Source organism: Formica exsecta, unplaced genomic scaffold (assembly GCF_003651465.1).
Source record: "Formica exsecta isolate Colony F162 unplaced genomic scaffold, ASM365146v1 scaffold425, whole genome shotgun sequence".
Classification (NCBI taxonomy): domain Eukaryota; kingdom Metazoa; phylum Arthropoda; class Insecta; order Hymenoptera; family Formicidae; genus Formica; species Formica exsecta.
In genome coordinates, this window is record NW_021851492.1 from 1,228,593 (window position 1) to 1,250,173 (window position 21,581).

At 36.3% G+C, this 21,581-nt stretch overlaps 4 protein-coding genes across 10 annotated transcripts in view; 3 read left to right on the plus strand and 1 right to left on the minus strand.

Annotated features, from left to right (window-relative positions):
- Positions 1-5,206, minus strand: part of LOC115240410 (vesicle-associated membrane protein 2) — an 18,648-nt gene extending 13,442 nt beyond the window's left edge. Inside the window, exon 1 of one of the 4 annotated variants that reach the window (XM_029815547.1) lies at positions 4,799-5,203. In XM_029815547.1, coding sequence (XP_029671407.1) covers positions 4,799-4,800 — 2 coding nt within the window. In that variant the 5' untranslated portion in view covers positions 4,801-5,203. Of the gene's footprint in view, positions 1-4,798 lie in introns of all 4 variants that reach the window. The other 3 variants (XM_029815551.1, XM_029815550.1, XM_029815548.1) reach the window with 3 other exon arrangements.
- A 745-nt stretch (positions 5,207-5,951) lies between these two features.
- LOC115240412 (synaptobrevin-1-like) lies at positions 5,952-9,045 on the plus strand. 3 transcript variants are annotated; one of them, XM_029815555.1, is made up of 3 exons: positions 5,952-6,090; positions 8,199-8,518; positions 8,611-9,045. In XM_029815555.1, exons 2-3 carry the CDS (start codon positions 8,203-8,205, stop codon positions 8,661-8,663), a joined length of 369 nt encoding a protein of 122 aa, XP_029671415.1. In that variant the 5' UTR covers positions 5,952-6,090; positions 8,199-8,202; the 3' UTR covers positions 8,664-9,045. The 3 variants fall into 3 exon arrangements, with proteins under 3 accessions (XP_029671415.1, XP_029671414.1, XP_029671413.1); XM_029815554.1 differs by lacking the exon at positions 5,952-6,090 and adding an exon at positions 7,378-7,561; XM_029815553.1 differs by lacking the exon at positions 5,952-6,090 and adding an exon at positions 7,585-7,752.
- A 1,294-nt stretch (positions 9,046-10,339) lies between these two features.
- The window catches only part of LOC115240345 (chloride channel protein 2), a 30,143-nt gene continuing 18,901 nt past the window's right edge, over positions 10,340-21,581 (plus strand). Inside the window, exons 1-2 of one of the 2 annotated variants that reach the window (XM_029815436.1) lie at positions 10,340-10,866; positions 11,820-12,148. In XM_029815436.1, coding sequence (XP_029671296.1) covers positions 12,092-12,148 — 57 coding nt within the window. In that variant the 5' untranslated portion in view covers positions 10,340-10,866; positions 11,820-12,091. Of the gene's footprint in view, positions 12,149-21,581 lie in introns of both variants that reach the window. The other variant, XM_029815435.1, reaches the window with a different exon arrangement.
- LOC115240347 (uncharacterized oxidoreductase YjmC-like) lies at positions 18,079-20,936 on the plus strand. The gene is made up of 2 exons (XM_029815440.1): positions 18,079-18,432; positions 19,494-20,936. Exons 1-2 carry the CDS (start codon positions 18,079-18,081, stop codon positions 20,340-20,342), a joined length of 1,203 nt encoding a protein of 400 aa, XP_029671300.1. The 3' UTR covers positions 20,343-20,936.

Sequence of the window (21,581 nt, forward strand, 5' to 3'; positions counted from 1 at the left end):
CGAATATTAATTTAATATTTATATTAATATTAAATATATATTATATAATAATATATATAAATAATATTATATATTGTATATAATACTAATATTAATATTAATATTATTGTGAGATACCATAAATAAACGCGCGATCTTTATAAATATATCAATTGTCGTTTAAGAGAATATGGGTAATATAAAGGTGTTAATATATAACTGTTTCAATAAAATCTGATAATTCGAAAGAAAATAATAATAAAATAAAATAGAATAATAATAGCGTCTCTTGAACGCGAATATATTGTTTTAGAAGTTGAATGTGTAAGATAAATACGCGTTAAAAAGTACAGCTATTGTATATGCTATTGAAATCATATATTTATTAAATACACAATATTTATTACGAATGCATCATCACGATTTTTTCAAGCTATGTGATTTATTTCTCTTCTGACGGTTCTAAAGAGATGAAATAAACACGCAAATAGGGTGTTCCGGGTCCCGGGACATGCGAGCTAGGAATTATAGTATCATCATTGCACCATGGATGCTGCGTGTGATCTTCCCCATATCGAGCCGCGGGTGGAAAACCATCGCAAAAGGGTAAAGTTCATGACACGATTTCGCCATTCACGCTGTTTAATGGCAAAAACTCGATGCGTATTACCTACGCGTTTTCCACCCACTGGTTTCTAAGAAGGATAATGACGATGATGCGAACATCGGCTGGAGGCGCATCGAATGCGCCATTAAAAGACGGTGACTCTCGAGATGAGCGGATACGGGATGAAAGGTCATTGATAAGTCGGCTACTCGTGTATGGCCTCAGGAGATTGTAATTCATAGCGCACGTGTACATGAATATTCAAAGTTAAACAATTGCAATTATCTGTTGTGAGACAATTTGCGCGGTTACAACTATAATCATGGATAAAAAAATCCATATAAAAAAAAAAGAATTATTGTTGCATTCTTTTGATTAACTGTGTTCAAATGTTATTTATGAAATAAAAAAAAAAAAATATATATATTTTTACATTGCACATTTTTTCAAATAATTTCATATAATTTTATATAAGAATAAATGACACTTGTAGCATTTTTTAATGTAATATTTTTCTGTAAAATTGTCTCAAAAAGAATGAATGCGCAAATAACATTTTCTACCTACTATATATGGAAATGTCCTGCACATGGATTTAGGAACTATATATAATATTATAGGTATGCGTGTATATCGGTCATGCCGCATATCTTATTTTTACGGGATTCCCAACATTAAATCATCTGACCTTTTGCACAATGCGAAACTTTTCCCGGAATTGCTGCGAGTATAATGTCAATTTAATTACCCAACAACTTATGCACGCACTGGGATAATTCAGTTTTCCATTTCGACATAGCATATCCTTCATCAATCTCCGCGTACCAACAAAATTGATTAATTTATATATTACAAGAAATTAATTTTTGTTACAAAAAAGTTCCATGATTATTTAATATTGTAATTGGCGTTATCTACGATTCGAGAAATGCTGGTTAAGGCGAATGAAAAAGCGGTCGGCGATGGATTGCGGGTTTTATTTTTGGCCAGATACGATCGAACGACCGAGTGGCAACAGCCGATCGATCGACTATTCGAATAACGCCGGCGAAATAGTTAAACATAGAGAAGTGTCGTACGTGCCTATTCTCTGTATTGTTTTCATTGAGATGTCGGACGCAACATCGATGGAATATTTGGCCGTAGCGTCCGGTATTTGCCGCGATATTTTGACAATTCGATGTTGATGTATTTTACATCAACAATATGATCAATCAACAATTGTCATAATGGAGTAATTATTTAAATAATTATTTTAAAAACAAAAAGATTATGTAATTGTGTATATAACTACGTAATCTTTATATATATCATATATGTATATAAAATTAAATGTTTACGATATTCTTATTGATATTATTTATAAATATAACGTGACTGTGTGTGTTCGATACTTATTGAAGTATATTTTCAACGATAATTTTTTTTTCTTTGATGTGATTTGAAAATTTCTGCTATTATTGTTGATCGTTTCATATAAATATTTAACATTAGATTGATTTATTTGGAAAAATACGAATAAACTTTTCGTTTTATTCAAACATTTTTCTTTCGGAAATTTCTGCTGTTCTCTACTTTTTTCATTTTTTATTATAATATATTTTATAGATACTTGAGAGATATTTGGATTATTTTTTGATTGCCGTAGTTATATACATCGTGCGTAAAAACCAACATTTATTCACTCCATGACGTAAAATGGGATATGTAATGGAATTAATAAATCGATCGCAAATATTGCGTCTTCATCCTTGTTATTAGATTAGTAGAATTGGCGCTGAACGGTCAATAATTATGGGATTTGCATCATTTGCGTAAAAATACTTCATTAAAAATCTTTATTTCTCATTTGCAACGATTAACTTAAGAGTCCATTAAATACTTTTCAAGACAAAATATAACGCTATTACTTTTAAATAAATTAAAGAAAATAATAACTATATATATATATACATATATAAAAATTCTGTGCGCGATACAATTAATCAAATTTTAATATATATATCATAAATTAATATATCATATTACTTATTTTAAAAATTATCGGTTTAATTTTGTACAATTAATAACTTGCATATCCCTCGTACGTAACTTTCCAATAATTTCCAGAATTATGCCCCTCAAAGAGAAACTTCATTACATTATCTCAAGGAACTTTCAAGAAGTAAACTGCAACCGATATATCGCGATAGTTAGGCTGCTGCGCCTTGAAGATTCCGTCTTTGATCGACGCACAAACAATCCGGCAAATGGTTCATTGTTCGCCATACGCGTCACAACGTTACGTACGAACCTTTCCGTCTAGCAAAGCCGTAGAACATTGCCGTAAATGTGCTCATCATTGATTATCTAAATATAGAAACTGCGAGCCGACATGTAGTAGCAGTGCGGCGCGTTTCGCGCGATTGATCCCAACTATATACATACATATTATACATAATCTAATACATACAAGTATATATGTATTAGTTTTTCTCGAAAGAACGCATCAAACGTGTAAACATCGCAAAAAATGCGCATTGAATTGCATTAATCGCTACTCAACAAGAAGGAAATTTTTCACGCGCGGATAGATAACATGCACACGATAATGCTTCCTAATCTCCGTTATAATACATCGCGAATGCGAAACAATCCGAAATTATCATGTGTCCTTCAAAGAGATCGAGCCACCCTTTCCCTTCTCTCCCTCTCTCTCTCTCTCTCTCCCCGTTTATCGGCAATGTGTGGGTGCCGTAACGATAGTCGGCAATGCTTGAATCATCCTGCGTTTTATCGAGATTGACCAAGATCGCGAAATACTCGAGCACGATATTGGTTACAAATATGTTATCTCGATTGGCCAAATATAATATCTTTAATCGAGCTAGAGTGGAGATAAAAATGAAAAAAGGAAATGTGCAGAGAATCGAGGAAAGTCAGAGCGAGAAATAGAAAGCTATATTAGTTTTCTCGAAATTATAATTAACAAATAGCTGTGTATCATAATAAAAAATATTATACTTAATTAATAAAATTATAATAAATTATAATTAATATATAATATAGTAGATGTTAAAAAGATCTCGAAATGCGAGAGAAATTTAATTAATATATAGGAGCGAAACTTCACACGCGGCATGTTAATTAATATACATTAATATTTTTCACGATCGACTTTTTTGCCGCTACATCGAATAAGATTAAGATACGTTATCGCACCTTATAAAGATTCAAAGATTACGGCGCGAGTCGTCTCTCGGTTTATATGACTCTGGATGAAAAATCGAGTCCGCGTATATAAACGAGCTTCGAGAAGCTCCGTTGCACTCTATCGGAAATTCTGTCGTGTGCCGCGGACGGACGGGTCGTGCGAGAAGGATCGATTGGCGGCGACAAGGGCCTCGGCAATTGCGTCTTAAAACGCATCTTACAACGTCGTGACCGTCGTCATATTCTCGCCCTCCTCTCTCGCCGAGCCTTGCGCGATTCTTACGCGATTTTTGCGCATTCATACATCCGCGAAAAGTCATCGATCGCCGCTCCCCGCGAAACTCTTCGCGTGTAAATCGCGATGAGCGATTCGGAGCACGAGGTATATAGTCCCCGTTCTATAATCGCTCATTGATCTAGTTATACGTTGGACGCGTTACAGTTTGTGGAAAGGAAATACGGCCGTTTACGCGAGTACTTTCCGATTCATTGATCATAGAAATGGTCACGAAATTGGCATGAAATGGTGCACGATGCAGCTCGACGAAACAATCGCCATTTGTATTATCGTACGAACGCGAAGCGGAAACTAGGAATATATCATCTTTCCAATTTCCGAACTTATGACGCGGAACTTGACTCGCGGTGCTCGACTTCGTGTTTCTCGACGAGGTTTAAGGTGGTCTCGCGGCAAGTCTATCGGAAAAACTTTGACGTACCGCGACGCGAATCGTCTCGTTCGAAACGCTAATATACACGTCACTTGGACCATCCTGATTAATATTATACTCCTCATCTGCATGCATCTCGATTACATTCTTAGGCAGCATTTCACAATGATTCGTATTCGAACTAATTAGAGAACTTGTTCGCGATCCGTCCAAGAATTTTCTGATCGATGTCACACGAGACGCGAATAATCGTTTAATCACGCGACGTTCTCGCGGATCCTCGGACCTCGTTTGCTCGGGGACTCGGAGAGATGGAGAGAGAGCCGCGCGTATTATCACGTGTACTCACATGCTCGCAGTAGTCGATCGCCTCGGGCTCTTTCTATTCCGGCAATCCTCGTCGTCGGTTAATCGGTCGGCTCGGCGTCAACCCCCGGTCGGCGTTCGGCGCGTAACTTTTCGCGAACGACTGCCACAGCGAGACTAGATGGCCGCCGAGGTATTGATAAAATTTCCAGCGACACACGCCGCCGCGCCGCGATATCGCCGGCGCGCACGCTTCGACGATATATCTCGATCCGTCCACCCTCGAACTTTTGACCGTCCCCTTCGTCGATTCGCCGCGACGATTACGCCCGCGATCGCGCGCCGAGGATAGCGGCGAGGATATCGCCGATCGCGAGATCGGCCGGATACCTCGCGAGGAACGGCGGACAGGATCGCGTGGCGAATGTGCGTTTGAAAGGGCAGCGCGCACGCCGTGGCCGAGGATCGATCTCTCGAGGAAGCGACAGGGTCGACGGACGGTTTTCCAACCCTCCCCGAATGCGCACGCGTGGCCGATTTTGGTCAATACGACGGTCCCGATGCCGTTTCGCAATCCCCATGCGCGAACACACCCTACACTGCCGCCAGGAACGTGTCCGCGTGTCCGGGTCACCACGTGTGTCCTCTTGCTTTCGTTTCATGTTGATGAATATCCAAGAGAAATTGTCCTATATAAAATACATGTAAAATATAGCTGGAATTTTGTTAATAATATTTTGATCTCGCTTGTTTCATAATGCGCTCCTTGCGCGGAAATAGACACGTCTCTGTGAGATATAATAATGCAATCATTGCGATGATTCTGAAATATTTGTTGGATTAATTTATAGGAAACTTCTACACCGGTTCTTAGATATTTCGAGTGTCTATGATGTGATATATTAGCTCATACGCGAATTTGACAATTACTTAAAATATATGATTTTCATCTTAATGTATACTTCGATATACATAAGAACTTGTAGAGTTAAAGATTCTTTTATAATTAAAGATTGTATTGATATAAATATTTCAAACGTTTGCGCATTTATTATTGAATCGGAGACAAATGTCGGATTGAAAAATAAGATTAAAAAAATCGTAGTTTGATCGCGCTTCCGTATACATCGAAATCGCGTACTTGGCGTACATTCCTGGCGACGCGGTGCAAATACGCGCACGTGCGCAAATCCGCAACATGTTTTATTGTATACCCCCGTTTTGCTCGCAATTTTCTTCGTGAGTCACGTCGATGTCACGGTGAACGACGGCCGGCGCGCGTCCAAAATGCTTCTGCGATATTGCTCGTACGCTCGATTATGGCAACTCGTAGCGGTAAGTGTGTGACCGTAGCTTTTCGCGGCAATAGCTTTCTACGTATGTATTGTGTATTTCGTGTGTCTGCGTCGTCATCTCGGGCAAATCGTCTCGAGCCCATTTAATTTTATTTCCCGGCCGACGAAGATGGCCGTCTGAGAAATGTCATTGTAATTGTCATTCGCCCTTAAGTGAAATTTCGAGACGAAATTTAACTGCAATTTGACCTAATTACTAACAATTCGTTATAAAATATTGTTCGGTAATTTTTTCTACACTCAAAAAAATGTCTTGCTGATATAGGTAGATTTCTAGGTGTCACAACAAAAATTTATCGCTATTTTTTGTATCTGTTAGAATATTGTCTGTTACATATAGAATTTATAGCAGCAACATTCTAATAATATCTTCTAGAAAATTTAGGTCCCATTGCCAAATGTTAATCACTGCATTGGATAAATATGAGTTTCGATACTACAGCTAGAACGATCTTTGTGAGAAATATAACTGCCAATTATAACTGCAGCATCGAAAAATTGAGAGAAATTGTTTAAAAGAGCTAGATAGATTGGGCGCGTTATACAAATATGTTAGATGTGAGGATTATATATTCATTTGTTTCTTGCCGCTAATCTTTTCTGTGTACCACAGCCAAACTTTATAACAAGTATGATTGGCCTTAACATGGATAGGCGCCACAGAAAAACATTCTTTCTAAATTTCACAAACAGTTCAGATATAAATTCTGTCTCTGTCACTTAGATTGATTAAATGCGAAACATATGCGATATCACAGTATTTGCTAATCATTTATGTACCTCAGTTAATTTTGCGCACCCAGAAAATTTTTGCTGTAGTTGCAAAACCACTTTTTTTAGTGTACTTTTATTCAACTCTCTCGTTTATATAGATACACGATTGTATTATCGAAAAAATATATTTCAACTTGATAACATTTAGTTGAATTATAACGATATAGGAAATAAAGGCTAAAGACTAAAGAAATATTCATGTAACAAATATCGTGAAATATTGAAATTATAATTCTTTAATAAAACGATCGATTGCTTATAAAAAAAATATATAATTGATTTAATAATAATTAACTCTGTCGTATATGTATTGAATATATAATTTAATTATTTTATTTACGTTTATGTGTATTTTAATGTTAATCATTGTATTATTACATTAATTTGGTGCAATGAAAATTTATTGTTACATGACTATAGTAGACTGCGGTAGATTAGTGGGCGAAATCGTTTTTATCGACACAGAAATTTCGATCTAATAATTCTACAAATTGCTAGATGGCGTGAAGAGACAATATTTTGATTTTTAACGAACTGTTATTTTAATTGTGACAGCGCAAGACTTGTATCACATTTTATTGACTATTTAGTTATATTATAAACCGTACATACATTACACAGGAAAGAAACGATCCTCGATCGGTTCAACCATATATTTTTTTGCTAGCCCATCCTTGGTGAGCATATTTTTTGCATATTTTTTACAATATGACGTCATAATTATCGCCATCTTCGGCCTCTGTCATTTCACTGTTGCTGCTATAAATTGTAGTCGTCATCTCGTCATCGCAGTAATTTGGAAGATATTCGTTGTGCCTGTAGATTTTATTGTTTATTCTTGATTTGTTCCTGCATTTGATATCTTTAAGTGAGTGAAAAACAAGCGTATGTATGTATAGTATTGAAATCGTTATAGTACCATCACACTGAATACCGTATTGTATTGATGATTGAACGATGATTTCGTCACTATAATTTTATCTCTTCGCCTTTTCATTTATATATATGCATACAAGAATTTCTTTGTACAAAATTTATCAATAAAAGAGCCATAAATATTCCGCAAATTGGCAGATGTATAAATAAAGCTCGTTAAAGAAGAACATATGTAGGACTTTTGAGGTTATGGGTGTGTACCCATTATTTTTCTGACATAATTTCTTCAAAAATTATTGGATGAAATAGACAAGTGGCTTTTACATTATTTATCCCATAGTCGAAAATAATCTACATCGTGATTATAAACTGACAAATATTTATGGAGGAATTGTTAGAATTGGAAGAGATGTTAATCGCAAAACATTTTTATTTCAGGATTATGGAAGGTGGCGGTGCAGGAGAAGGAGAAATGGGTGGACCTCGAAACACTCAGCAAGCAGGAGCGAGCAAAAAGTTGCAGCAAACGCAAGCGACCGTGGACGAGGTTGTAGGTATAATGAAAGTTAACGTGGAGAAGGTATTGGAGAGAGATCAGAAGCTCTCGGAGCTTGAAAATCGCGCTGATGCCCTACAACAAGGCGCAACGCAGTTTGAGCAACACGCTGGAAAGTTGAAACGAAAATATTGGTGGAAAAATCTCAAAATGATGATTATTATTGGCATCATCTGCGTCGTCATCTTAATCATCATCATTGGTGAGTACACGCGATATATTCACGAATCTGGTGTGTTTAACTTTGTATTGTTACATATATTATTCTTTTTTTTTTTTCAATTTTTATGTTAGCTTCGATTGTACCAAGTTCGTCTTCGGACAGCAATGATAATGCTCCAAAATGATAGCATTGTACCAAAAGGGTGGATACTGTGTTGTTCCAATCAACCATCCTCTCTATTAGCATAAGTTATGTATGCATTCGGTGAATTACGTACAGGGGGACTAAAGCGCTAGATGAAACGTGATTGTGAATTATATATTTATATGATGTTTGTGTAATATTGTCACATGCGAAACCTGGATGAAAGAGCATATTTTTGAGATTCAATATTATATCGAAAAGCACGCACAATTATTAGACTAACAACCAGTATTAATATATAAGAGTGGCCTTATCTTTTTTAAAAAAAGAAAAACAAACTCCGGTGTTTTTACGATGTTAATCTTGTTACAACGATGCTTATAAATTTATTGATATATAATATATATAATGTTTGTATTCTTTCCGACCGAGTTTATCGATATTGATTCTCTTCCAGCCTGCTTCGTCTATTCCATTCCCTGTATGCAGTAATTGAAATCAGACCCAAGTATTAATTTTTTATAAAACGATTATACGCTATATAATACACAACTGACATAGTTTTTTTCAGAAACAGCATCACGTTTAACTCACGCTGCTGAAGTCATTAGAAATATTACATGAGTCATCTCTCACTTCTCAGCATCGTAAAAAAGAGCGTTGCATTAAACGACGATATTATCACAAATGCGTATTTTTATCACGTTCGAATTTGTCCCCTTTTGGGTTCTGTCTCGATTATATAAGTAGGAAATGTCAGTTGTTCATAAATATTTATATTCCGTCATTCTTCCACTCGACAGTCCGCAGTAATATCAGTTTCATTTTAATTCAATGACAAATTTATATGTTAGCATAATAGATTATAATAGATTATTTAGAATATTATTGAGATCTAATTCTTTATATACAGGGTGTCCCAAAGCACCCTTAATTGATATATAATATATAAATTATTTTGCAACAATGCAGAAAACAAGATCCTCCCCGGTCATTATCGGACATTGACGCGCTTTTTCTATCCATCCTTCGATCGTTCGATCGCGTGATTCAAGCTCGGAAGCATCGAAATTTCACACAAAAGACGAGATTAGAGCGTTTCTTCAATGGCCAATTAGTATCTTTCTTCCATCGATCAATGCACGTTGAATTATTCGGTAAATTCGCGATGGTCAAGGACGACCGTTTTTTTATTCGCGTGTCATAATAGCTTATATCGCGTGCGAGCGAAATGACATGGCTAAAGGAAAAGGTCGTCGCCCACAGACTCATTAAATGGATTCGTCGAAAATTACCGTGCATAGAGCCGAGTTATTTGTCTTTCGCCGCGTCGGTTCATGAGGAAAACGTTCATAAAGGAAATATCATTTCTAATGCACTGTCGTCGCGTATAATCGCATAGCTGGATGACAATGCCTTTCGTTATCGGTCGATGTTATCAATCATTATGTCGAGTCGAAAAACGTCACCACATAACATTAGACTATGGAATACAATTTGTATGATTTCACGAATTTAAGCGGCTACGATTTCTACGAGCAGCAATTCGGTTCTCGAGGCGTTCATTGTAAAATTTATTTTTTTCCCAAAATTATTTTTAACTCACAAGAAAAAACACATTTTATTATATAGTATATATATATGCGTATTATTATTTTATAATAAAAATTTATCGCGACGAGAGGTTCTTCGGTAGAATAAAAATTCAAAGTTCGCGTGCACGTGTTCTTCCGGAACTTGGCCGCGGCGGAATTTCGTTCCGAAAGCGCGACGAAGATCCGTCACGTGCCTCTACACCATTCGGACTCTCGTTACGCGAAATGTCGAAGAATCGATCGCGAGGAGGAGCGGTACCGTCGCTCGTGCCGCCGCTGACGTATAGGATTTTGAATTTCCTGCAAACATAGTGAGTGAAATCTCGGCCGCTTCATTCATATACCTATCAGTCGGCTCACGACCGTCCAGCCGGACAGTCAGAGGCGCTCGCGCGCTCTCTCGCCGCGTCTCGTCTCGGGGTCACCAAACGATTTCGCGTCGGATTCATCTCTCGAATCGACGGGTAATCCCTGACAGAAAAGTCCCGGTTAACTCGACGAGATGTAAACCGCATGTACATACACGGTAAACCGGTACCACCTTGCCATTTTTCCGTGCAACGTAACACGAAGTAAGTCGCAGGCGGCGTCTTGGAAATTAATCTCCGGCACCGATCGAGAATTTCGAAGACACGAGAACTTCGTCAAGTAAGATACTCTTCTTTTATCTAAACGTCGTTCACTCCCGGATTTTTTTCTTGAATGTAAAATTCATATCTTAAATTATGCCGCGCGAATTCGATCGATCATGTCGATAGTACTTTTAGAATGATAGAATCGTGATCTAGCGATAATCATCTCGTGACGAGCGTATTTAGTTCGCAAAACATCCTCAATGTCAATATTTACTAGTTCGAAAGTTTGCTTCGCGCGATATGAGAAACAGTCGTGTTTCGCACCGATCGAGAGGTGCAGTCTTCGATTACGTTGGACCAACGCGATTTTTGTCCGGCCTTTTGTCATCCTTGTTGCCGGTGTTTGCACAGTGACTGGACGATATTCTCAGGCTTACTTTATCTCGCTCGCGACTGTTACCGCGCTGCAAATATCGACATGACGCGGTTCGCGCATCTTCGAAAGCGCGCCGGTTCCCGCGATTTAAATCGCGAGTCTACGAGATTCGATGCTCTTCGTCGCGCGTTTAACGGTTCGGTAACAGCTGCGCGAGATGTAGTGCTTATGTATCTTACAACGAAATACGTAAATCAAACACAAGGTCACATTTCTTGAGTGCGGTTTTATCGGTGCGATAAATTCGGAGTGAGTCGCAAAGTCAACGGAATCGATAGCTATCGAAGCAAAGATACAAGCGCTTATTTCTGCAACTGATTCTCGAAGTGTTCTGACGTCCCGTGATACGAGTTATTATTCGTACAATAATCGAGATTATTTTCGATATTACGGAATGATAACCGCCTTTTTGTTTATCAGAGATTTATTTTAATAAGGAGAATCTTTCTCAACACATGTTGAATTTAGTTTCAATTATTCCCGCATAATTTTTGAACTTCATGCCGTGACGACTTCCATGTTCGCGACAGACTTTGTTAATTATAAGATTCGGGACTCTGAAAATCTTGAGGGTGGTACCGGTCCTCCAGGTCAAACATATCATCGATGAATTGCCGCTATCGTGAGGAAAGAGAACGAGGAAGAAGAAGAAGAAGATCGGACGCCTTCGAGGATCAATCGTGGATAGAACGTTAAATTTCAATCTGGATTCATCTCCGATTCTTCTGCTCTTCCCATTTCATTTTCTTTTCCCCATTATTCTCTCCTTCCGCTGACGGAAATTTTTCTTGGAGACAACCTTTTGCGGCGATTAAAAAATTTTTGAGTTTACCGCTCTCGTCCAACGGGATAGGAAATCAAGATGACGTCGCAAGGAGAAAATGAGGAGGAGTACGGATTGGGGTATCAGAACACTTTGGTGAGTACCCCGCTTGAATTTTACGAGATTTTTGCGAATTGATATCGATGCGATTGAAATTATTGCGAGCTAATCAATATACGATGATTGATCGCGGATAATTTTTATTTTGTAATTCGACGAAATTTCATAAATAATAAGAAGCTTGCGTAAAGATAGAGAAGAGAGATGTGGAAAAGTAAATTTCTATAAAAAAAAGAGCGCGATTTGATAATATCAAATAACTTGATTGCTCTGTGTGTTAATTCTAAAATTTATTCGATCTCCGATAAATTATTAGATATAAAATAAAAAATATTTCATAAAAAATTATATATCTTTATGCTACTTGAAAGAAAATGTCGGAAATTTATTCTGAACATTTTTCCGCTATTTTAAAATGAGATGGTTAAATAATTGATAATTTTGACTACATAGTAATCCGTATCTTCTTTTTAAGACTTAATTTATCTTTATTCTTATCTTCAAACTTTCTTCGTTCCAATATACTAACGAGACGCGTTATAAAGATATAACTAACTCTTTAACACCTTCTTCAGGGACTTCGAAAATCGCGAGCGCTACGCTCCGACTTTTTAGTATGTCCATTAAAATCCGTTTCACCAATTTTTATGACTATGTACGCAAATCATCATTGCAAAAAAAAAAAAAAAATATTGATAAGAAATATCGGCAGTCGAATCGAAGAAATGGGCGACTTGTTTTTTTATGGGGATGCGTTTTTGGCAGACACTTTTGTATGCGAATCGAATAAAAAGAGGAAGAAAGAAAACGGCGATTCTCTTCAAAAATAACGCGCGGCAATGATTGAAAACTTATATCTTCGTTTATTCTTGGCCGAAATGTCGTTAGTAGTCATAAATAAGTCGTATTGCAGATTCCACCTGATGACTCAAAACTATTCTCAATAATTTTCTTGCTTATGCAGGCGCAATTTTTTACCCTAAGAGTACAAATATAATATCCTTCTAGAAAATATATTTATATTATAAGCGTATATGTTTCAAATTTATGGTAATAATATTAATTTCCAGTATTCTAACGGAATACTGTAACAACGAAAAAACACTTTTATAATTAAATCAATTAGATATAATTAGATTTTCCGACTAAAACGGACAAGTTTGTCCAGCTATGTATTAACTCGTGGCTTTTCAATTCTGATGTCTCTCCTTATTTTTATCTGCTCGCTTTCCTATTTTGCAACGAGTCGTTAGAGAATCCGCGAGATTACAATGCCTGCCAAGTCTGCCCGGGATTTCAGATTTTCCGCGTGCTTCCGAATGAGAGTACAATGCATTGTGACCTCGACCATACTAACGTATTGCTATGCGAAGCACCCTGTGCAATCGCGTAATCCTAACTGCCATACGTCATCTGACATGTCGGTGTATGTCACGTGCATACATTTTTTTCTGTATATGTACGCTTTTTATTAATCTGCTACCTCAGCCGAATGTGCAGCACCTGCAAATGATCGCGTTTTCTTTTCTCGTCAATTTCCTCATATTTTGACAAATTTTTGAAATTACAAATTCTATATTCTTTCTAAAAAAAATGTCAAAGTATCATAGAATTCACAAAGAAAATGTTTTTCGAAATTTTTAGAGACGGAAAATAGTTTTGCAAAATTCTTGTGTATAACCTACTCTTCCTATTTTTCTAATTTTTTTCTGATTTTCCTTCCAATATGTATGATTCACTATGATATTTTTAATCTATTCTTCGAATCACGTGATACTGTCATGTTATTATGCATGTGATCGCCACTTGAGCAATTAAAAGTTGTTATTTAATTAAAATTCGACATCTATAATTTATGGCTGCGCGATAATCGTAATGTGTGTTTATAATTAAACGTTGTTGGGAGGTATCGGTGATTAAAGAACGTTATAAATCCTTATATTCTTAGCTACTCTTCACATCACAATATTTATTCTTGCTCGCGTAATTTATCTATCTGCCAAATAACGTTACGAACAGCGTGACTCGTACAATACTTTCGATTACGGTAATTTTTACGATTATTTCATAATTAGTGTTATAACAATTTCAATTAATTAAAAATAAACTATTATTTGTACTATTCTATTCATTTTATTTGTTGTCTTTTTTTTTACAATTTTATATATAAATTATTTATTTTAAATTCTTATAATTAAAAGTCAATATAAATTGTATTTTGTGAGATTTTATAATTTTTTGAAATATTATCGGAGCGGTAGTTGTAGAACTTTTTCTTCGATTTACAATTGTCGTTGGTTGGGTAATTCGTAACTATGTTGGTAAAATTAAATATTTATGATGTAATTTTGCAAATGTTCCGTAAAACCTCGATTTTATCTTAACGTGAAATATCCATATATTATATGCTCGACAGTTTCAATTATTCTCACGGAAAACTGAATTGTATTACACTGAACTGTAATCGAACTCTTTTTATAGAATGTCCCAGGATTTCATAGTAAAATAATGATAGATACCAGTATGTTATACAAAAAATAGAAATAAGAAAAAGGTATACAAACATATTTTTTCATATTTCTACGTCTAGAACATACAATCTGACCAAAAAATTCCGGGATACCTTATATAAACAATACTTTTATAATTAAATTACAACTTTATGATTTAATTATTAATTAATGATCAAGTTTATTATATATATTACATTTTTTTAATATGTGATGAAATTACATAATATCAATGCGCAATCATTCAAATTCGCACTATCGATTGCACGTTAATTGCTCTAATTGTCTCATCGATTAGATCTCTAATTAAGTTAGAGAATTGCAAACTTCCCCCTACTCCAATTTACTAATATTATATAACAGTGAGTTTATTTATTATCTATACATCGATCAGTGATCATCGCGCATTAATATTCTCGCATAACGTCTCGTCAAGGAAATAAATTCCAAGTTTGAGTGAAATAGTAAGTTAATTATCTCAGTGATTAAAGTTTCGCGATAGCACGTCCTTGCCCACGTCTGTATAATGCCGATTGTTTACGAAAACCACGAGACCTGGAATAGGTTCTAGCGATGATAACGGTTTCGTTGAAAGAAGAGATCGCCGTTCGTTATCGCGCAGAAAATTTTGCGGCGATAATAAAATGAAAATTTACGAAGAATTACCGTCATTGCCGCGTGCAATTATGTCGGAATTAAACCAGAAATTATGCTTTTTATCTCGCTCAAATACTTTACGCCAGAGAATAACTGTCGATTAATTTCGCGATAGTACGGTGCATTGTGGAGCACGCAGTTTGGAGCATGCTAAATCGCATATTTTTTATAGTGAGTTTGTATATTTCCATAATTGCACAATAAAAGAATAAGATTACTAGCGAAAGAATTACAGTTTTCTGCTTACTTTGTTCATTACCCCCGATAAAAAGAAAAAAAAAAAGATTTTTGATACTGCACAAAAATAACATTCGTTGAATTATACGCAAAATTATAATCTGATACAAGCCCAATCCTGAAAACTAGAACATTATTGTATACTTTAGTTCGTTCTAAATACGGTGGGAGGGAAATAAAAACGTATTCGCGCGTCGACATCGAATAATTATCGAACACTACAATTTTCGCGTAAAGTATGTCTTAGTTCGATCTATTTTCTCAGAAATAAAATGTAAATCCTAGCATTAATGCTTAAAACATTGACAGCCACAACACGAGCTTAACTAAACCCGAAGAGAAAGAAATACGCGTAATAATAGTAGCGAGCAAGATATCCTGCAATAAGATGATTGAGGAAACCTCTCGTCAGAAGTACAATCATCTCTTTTATTCTATATCGCGTACAAAAAAATTAAAGTTTTCCTTATTCACCGACTTACGCGTCGCTCCATCCGTAACTCTTATCACATACTGAAATTTCTTTGATTTAGCCTTCGGCTTTGCCACTCCCTTTTGTTTGTTTTCCTTTTTTTCCAAAACACTGTGTTGATCGAATACATAAATACACCTCTCTCTATTTTTCATGGCTTTATCTCACTCTCTCTCTCGTCTGTTTTCTTTCTCCAAAACACTGTGTCAGTTGTTTCAATTACTTTGCACATATTTTGGAAAGGGACTGGGAAACGAAATAAAAACGAGAACATCTCGGTTATTTTACAAAATCGAAAGGCAAACATTTCGCTGTGATACTTTCACGAAACGACACGGTCTGTCAAACGATTAATCTAGAAGAATTTCAGTCGACCATTTGATGCGTATGTGAAGAATAATAACAATTACCGCAGACATTATTTAATAGAATATGCCGTACGCAGTGTCTCAAGGTTTTTCCTCGTTTTAGGAAATATATGTGTGTGTGTGTGTGTGTGTGTGTGTATGTGTATGCCTATATGCGTGCGTGCGGGAAGTCGTGCGCTTGCAAATGGATAATTGAGAAAAATTGACAATATAAATCGGTTGTCGTTTCGCGTGACTTACCATTGAATTTATTTCTTTCTTGTATGAGATATCTTGTCGCGATTGTATAAATCGGCGATCTGTGCATATAATCAGATCGCATGCACGATCGACGTAGGTGCATCGTATCAATTTCGTTTGCATCTCGCGAATAATACGTACGTGTTTTTACGTAACCAAACGTCACATTACTTCTTTTTTTTTCTCTTATTCGCTGAATGTGTAATTTCTATTTTATTCACGGTGATTTTTATTTGATTCATATGTTGCAATTTAATCTTTTTCTATTTAAAGTCAGAAATATATATACAATCGAACAAATATCGATGATTCGACTGCGATATTTTAGCAATCAGTTTGCAGCGTTCAAACGTCAAATACATTTGCCATATGAATCGAGCACGTTATTGTAATTACTGTTATAGTAATGGTAATTAATCATTAATATCATCATTTCGTATTAACGAAAGAAGCAGCATGAAATATGTCATCCTTTTTTCTTATCTATCAACATAAGGAACGTGCGATGAAATATTTGCAAGCTATTTGTGCAAATGTAACTTCTGTGTGAAAAATGCGTAATAATATATTATATACATAGTTTAATCATTTAACGAAAAATAATAAATGTTTCCTTGATTTTTATCAATCTCAAGATATTATTTACTTTAAATTCTTTACAGTACATAAACGTAAGGAAGATTTTATATGAACAACGTAAAAATTATAATTGTAGAGAGTATATTTACGCAACATTCTCTTAATTAATTTCCTCAAAGACACCGTCGATAACTTTGATTTCGACAATAGTAACAGTGTTCAAAGCTCCCGCCAGAAAACTGCTCACAGTTTCTTCAATATTTCGTGATGTCAGTTCGGTCGACGGTGTGATGAGCGAACGTAGCATGTGAGGTATGCAAATCTGTCATCTATGAAATCAAGTATCACAAGTTTCTGTGAGAGAAAACGTTGAAAATACGATATTAAATCTGTGCGCGAATATGAATCAATAAATGAAGATCAGATCATCATCGATTCATTCGGATACCGGATACTCGAGTCTGTAATCGCTGATACGTAGTATCTCAACCAACTACAGCGCCAACCACGTGATTTTGCTGATACGTGTACGCGCTTAGTTCAAACGAGAGAGAGAGAGGAATTTACACTGAACCGATCTGATATGGGAAAAGAAAGAGATAGAGATTGATAAGAGATTTTTTCTCACTGTATAAACATAACGTGAAAAAAGTAAAGCTCATTTTATCTTGCTCTTAACTCAGAAGACAAATATAACGTGAGATCTTATATCTCGAAGAGAAATTTGAAATCGAAGCGACCTATCGCGAAATTGACCTCGAGTCGCATCGCAAATGATAAGCGACGATAAACTAAAGAAGCAACTAACTCGTGTCTGATAAAGTGAACCAAGCAATAAACCGGAACAGTACAATTTGATTGGCCGACCGCGATTATTAAGCGACGAAAATTATCGGAGATAATATGTTGATGTTCATTCATAAAGCGACGCTCAGTTGCTTCTGCAAACTTTTAACGACGAGCGTGTCGTCGCATGCGTGCATCGTCACTGCCGTTAACAGAATGATGTCCACCGGATGCCAGGATTATGACGAAAAGGTCGTCCCTAAGGACGAAGTCATCAGATTTATCCAGGATTGCATGTGCAAGGCCGGTACCACGCTGGAAGACGCGTACACTGTCGGACATCACTTGATGATAGCAGACTATAGAGGTCATTTTAGCCACGGGATGAATAGGATGCAGATGTACGTGAAAGACATCGAGAACAGAATCACCGATCCTATCGCTCGGCCGCAGATTGTCACCGATTTCCAGGTTCGAATGAATCTCTCGAGTTAATGATGGTGGAACTTGAGTACCGTGAAAAGAAGTATTTCACTTAAATTTAAATTCTCAAGTTTTTACATATTTAATTTGTCACGAGACATTTACGTTCACTCCGAAATTTTTTAATTAATAACAAGTTGATTCGCACACTTTTTACTTTTACTCATCACGTGTATAAAAACATCGTTCGTTATCAATTAATTGCGGAGCAAATATATCAATGACATAAATCTCTTTCGAGCGAATTAAATTGGAGTATAATTAAGAAAGATTTACATACGTGGTACTATAAAAAATTGTGTTTATATTCCATGATAATTATGGCGCCCGCTCGTTATACGACTGGCCTTCGTATCTTAACAACCGATGACCCGATAAGATACGCAGCCCTCTGATTAATAGGATTTGCTTTCTTCGTTAGCAAATGTGTTTGTCGCTGTCTCGTAAATCTTACATATGTTTTCCTCTTATCGTATTTTCAATCGGTTGTAAATATAATTTTATTTCATGCTGTCTCTATGCACTGTCGATTCAGCAAAATCACTCGCATTAGTTCATCGAAACATTATTATAACGGAGTTACAATTTATCCGAAGAATAAATCCGATGAAGAAAAACACGAATGCTAATTAATGCATCGTTTTAATTATTTTTTAAAATAATACTTATTTTGTTGCAAAAATTGCCGATATTTTTTCTTCAGAAACACGCGCGCGACAATTTGTCGAATAGATGCGCTGACAATTTGACGATCAGTAATAAACGCTTCAACACTAATTAGCGCGATTCTAATTACATTTTGAAATGGTATCTTTATTCGCGAAAATTACAGCGGTTATCGAAAATGTCATTCAGCATCTAACGCAATAATTGCATCTCGGTTTTATTCGAAGAGAGATAAAAGCTCACGTAAGAATTTTATCCAACGAGGAAATCTATTTTTAATAGATAGGAGAAAGCGAAACATTAGATTGCGACGCCAAGTTCCACCAGATTTTAGAACCTTCAGACTTTATATCTAGAAATTTTCTGCACATCGCGACTTTTAGGCAATAGCTCTCGTAAATGGGAAAAACGCGCTGGGCCAAGTGGTCGGCAAATATTGTATGGACCTCGCCGTGGAAAAGGCCAAGAAATTCGGCATCGGCATGGTGGCGGCACGTGGCTCCAATCACTATGGCATCTGCGGCTACTACACCATGATGGCGATGGAGCAAGACCTGATCGGTTTCAACTGCACCAACACGAGTCCGCTGATGGCGCCGACGCGCAGCGTGAAAGCCGGTCTAGGGACGAATCCGTTGTCCTTGGGTATGGCTACGGGCGACGGCGACGAATTTCTTCTCGACATGGCGACCACCACCGTCGCCCTGGGTAAGATCGAGCTAGCCATTCGGAAGGAGAAGGACATCCCCGAAGGCTGGGCGCTCGGATCTGACGGAAAAGTGACCCGCGACGCCGAGGAGGCTTTCAAAGCTTCCCTGTTGATGCCTCTCGGCGGCTTAGAACGCAATTCCGGATACAAGGGTTACGGTCTAGCCTTGATGATCGAGATACTCTGTGGTATCCTCAGCGGGAGTCAATTTGGACCGAACATTCGTCCTTGGAAGACCGGCGATAGGGTCGCCAATCTCGGACAGTGCTTTATGGCTATTAATCCGGAAGTGTTCGCGAGCGGATCGAAGAAGAGATTGTCGACCTTGCTTAAACAGCTGAGAGACTTGCCCGTCGCCGGCGAGGAACCCGTTCTGATCGCCGGCGATCCCGAGAGACATCATATGAAGAAGGTTGATAGAGAAGGTGGGATTACGTATCATCCAAATCAACTAAAAGCCTCGGAAGAATTCGCTAAGCATATGGGCGTGCGACCGATGAAACTCGTTTCTAAATCTGTTTGATTTTTCGCTTATAAACGGGAAGATCAACGAATTAATCTATTTCATTTTGTTTCTTATATCTCGCCATTGGTTCGATTTTTCTGACGTAAAATATGGAAGATAATCCAAAATTAATAAAGGCCGATTTGTATCCAGTGAAGAATTATTAATCGTTATTGATACTAAATACAAAGATTTTTTTATTACGATATGTATATATTTTGATACCGATTTATTATATACGTAATATATTACGTGATATTTTATCTTTAATAATATATTTGTTAGAAATATTTTATTTATTCGCTTTATGGAATAATAGCTTCTTTAAATATCTGAAAACATATCGAAATTGTTGATGTAAGATTTATATAAAGTTGACGATGCTTATTTCAATTACTGAGTTGTACAAATAATGTTTATTATGCAAGGCAAATCAGTTGGCGTGTACAATTCGATGATTTGATGGAGGATACAATATTCACTACGATGACATAATCAATGTTGCGATTTGATCGCCGGTCGATGATGATGACGACCTTGGACTTGCTCGCTCGTTCTCGATTACAGTTGTTACGTCTTTGCAAATGGGTGTCACCGATAATATAAGACTCAGCGGATTATTGAAAGTAAATAAGAGTCGCAAAACATTCAAGATCATTATTTTATAAGTGTTACAAATTTATTACACTTTTTTTTTATCAAGGTATACAAATATTTCTTAAAAATTGCACGTTTTGCAAATGGGCATTTATTATAAAAAAAAGTTAATATACATTAAGTATAATATAAAACATAAACATATTATTCTTGATAAAATAACTTTGTGTGAATTGCAGCTTTATATTTACAGCATATATTTTGATACATGATATATATATTCTCTGTGTGTATATATACAATATCTTATAATGGTATATTATACATATAGGATAAAGTATAAATATTAGGCTGTATTTTTTTATTATTAATATGTAGCCAGTATATATATATATATATATATATATTCAACCAATTTCATAATTTATAAAGAATTTATAAATGAATCACAGGATCTTTTCTCGTATTTCGCTCATTTTTACAGGGACAGTATGCAGGGTTTATCAAACAAAACAGTTGCGCAGACGCGGCGTCTGACTCGAGTTCGCATTATCAATCCTTGTCGAGAGAGAACAAGTGCAACAGATTAAAAATGCTGACGTTTCTCATTAATTTCTCAGATTCGAAAACACGTTAATAGAACGAGCAGAAAAATTAATT

What these genes read in the sequence shown, in the direction of transcription:
- LOC115240347 (XM_029815440.1), top strand. Translation starts at nt 18,079, where the DNA reads ATGTTGATGTTCATTCATAAAGCGACGCTCAGTTGCTTCTGCAAACTT. An exon ending in AGATTGTCACCGATTTCCAG is followed by an intron (nt 18,433 to 19,493) that starts GTTCGAATGAAT and finishes CGCGACTTTTAG; the next exon opens with GCAATAGCTCTCGTAAATGG.
- LOC115240412 (XM_029815555.1), top strand. Translation starts at nt 8,203, where the DNA reads ATGGAAGGTGGCGGTGCAGGAGAAGGAGAAATGGGTGGACCTCGAAAC. An exon ending in CATCTTAATCATCATCATTG is followed by an intron (nt 8,519 to 8,610) that starts GTGAGTACACGC and finishes TTTTTATGTTAG; the next exon opens with CTTCGATTGTACCAAGTTCG.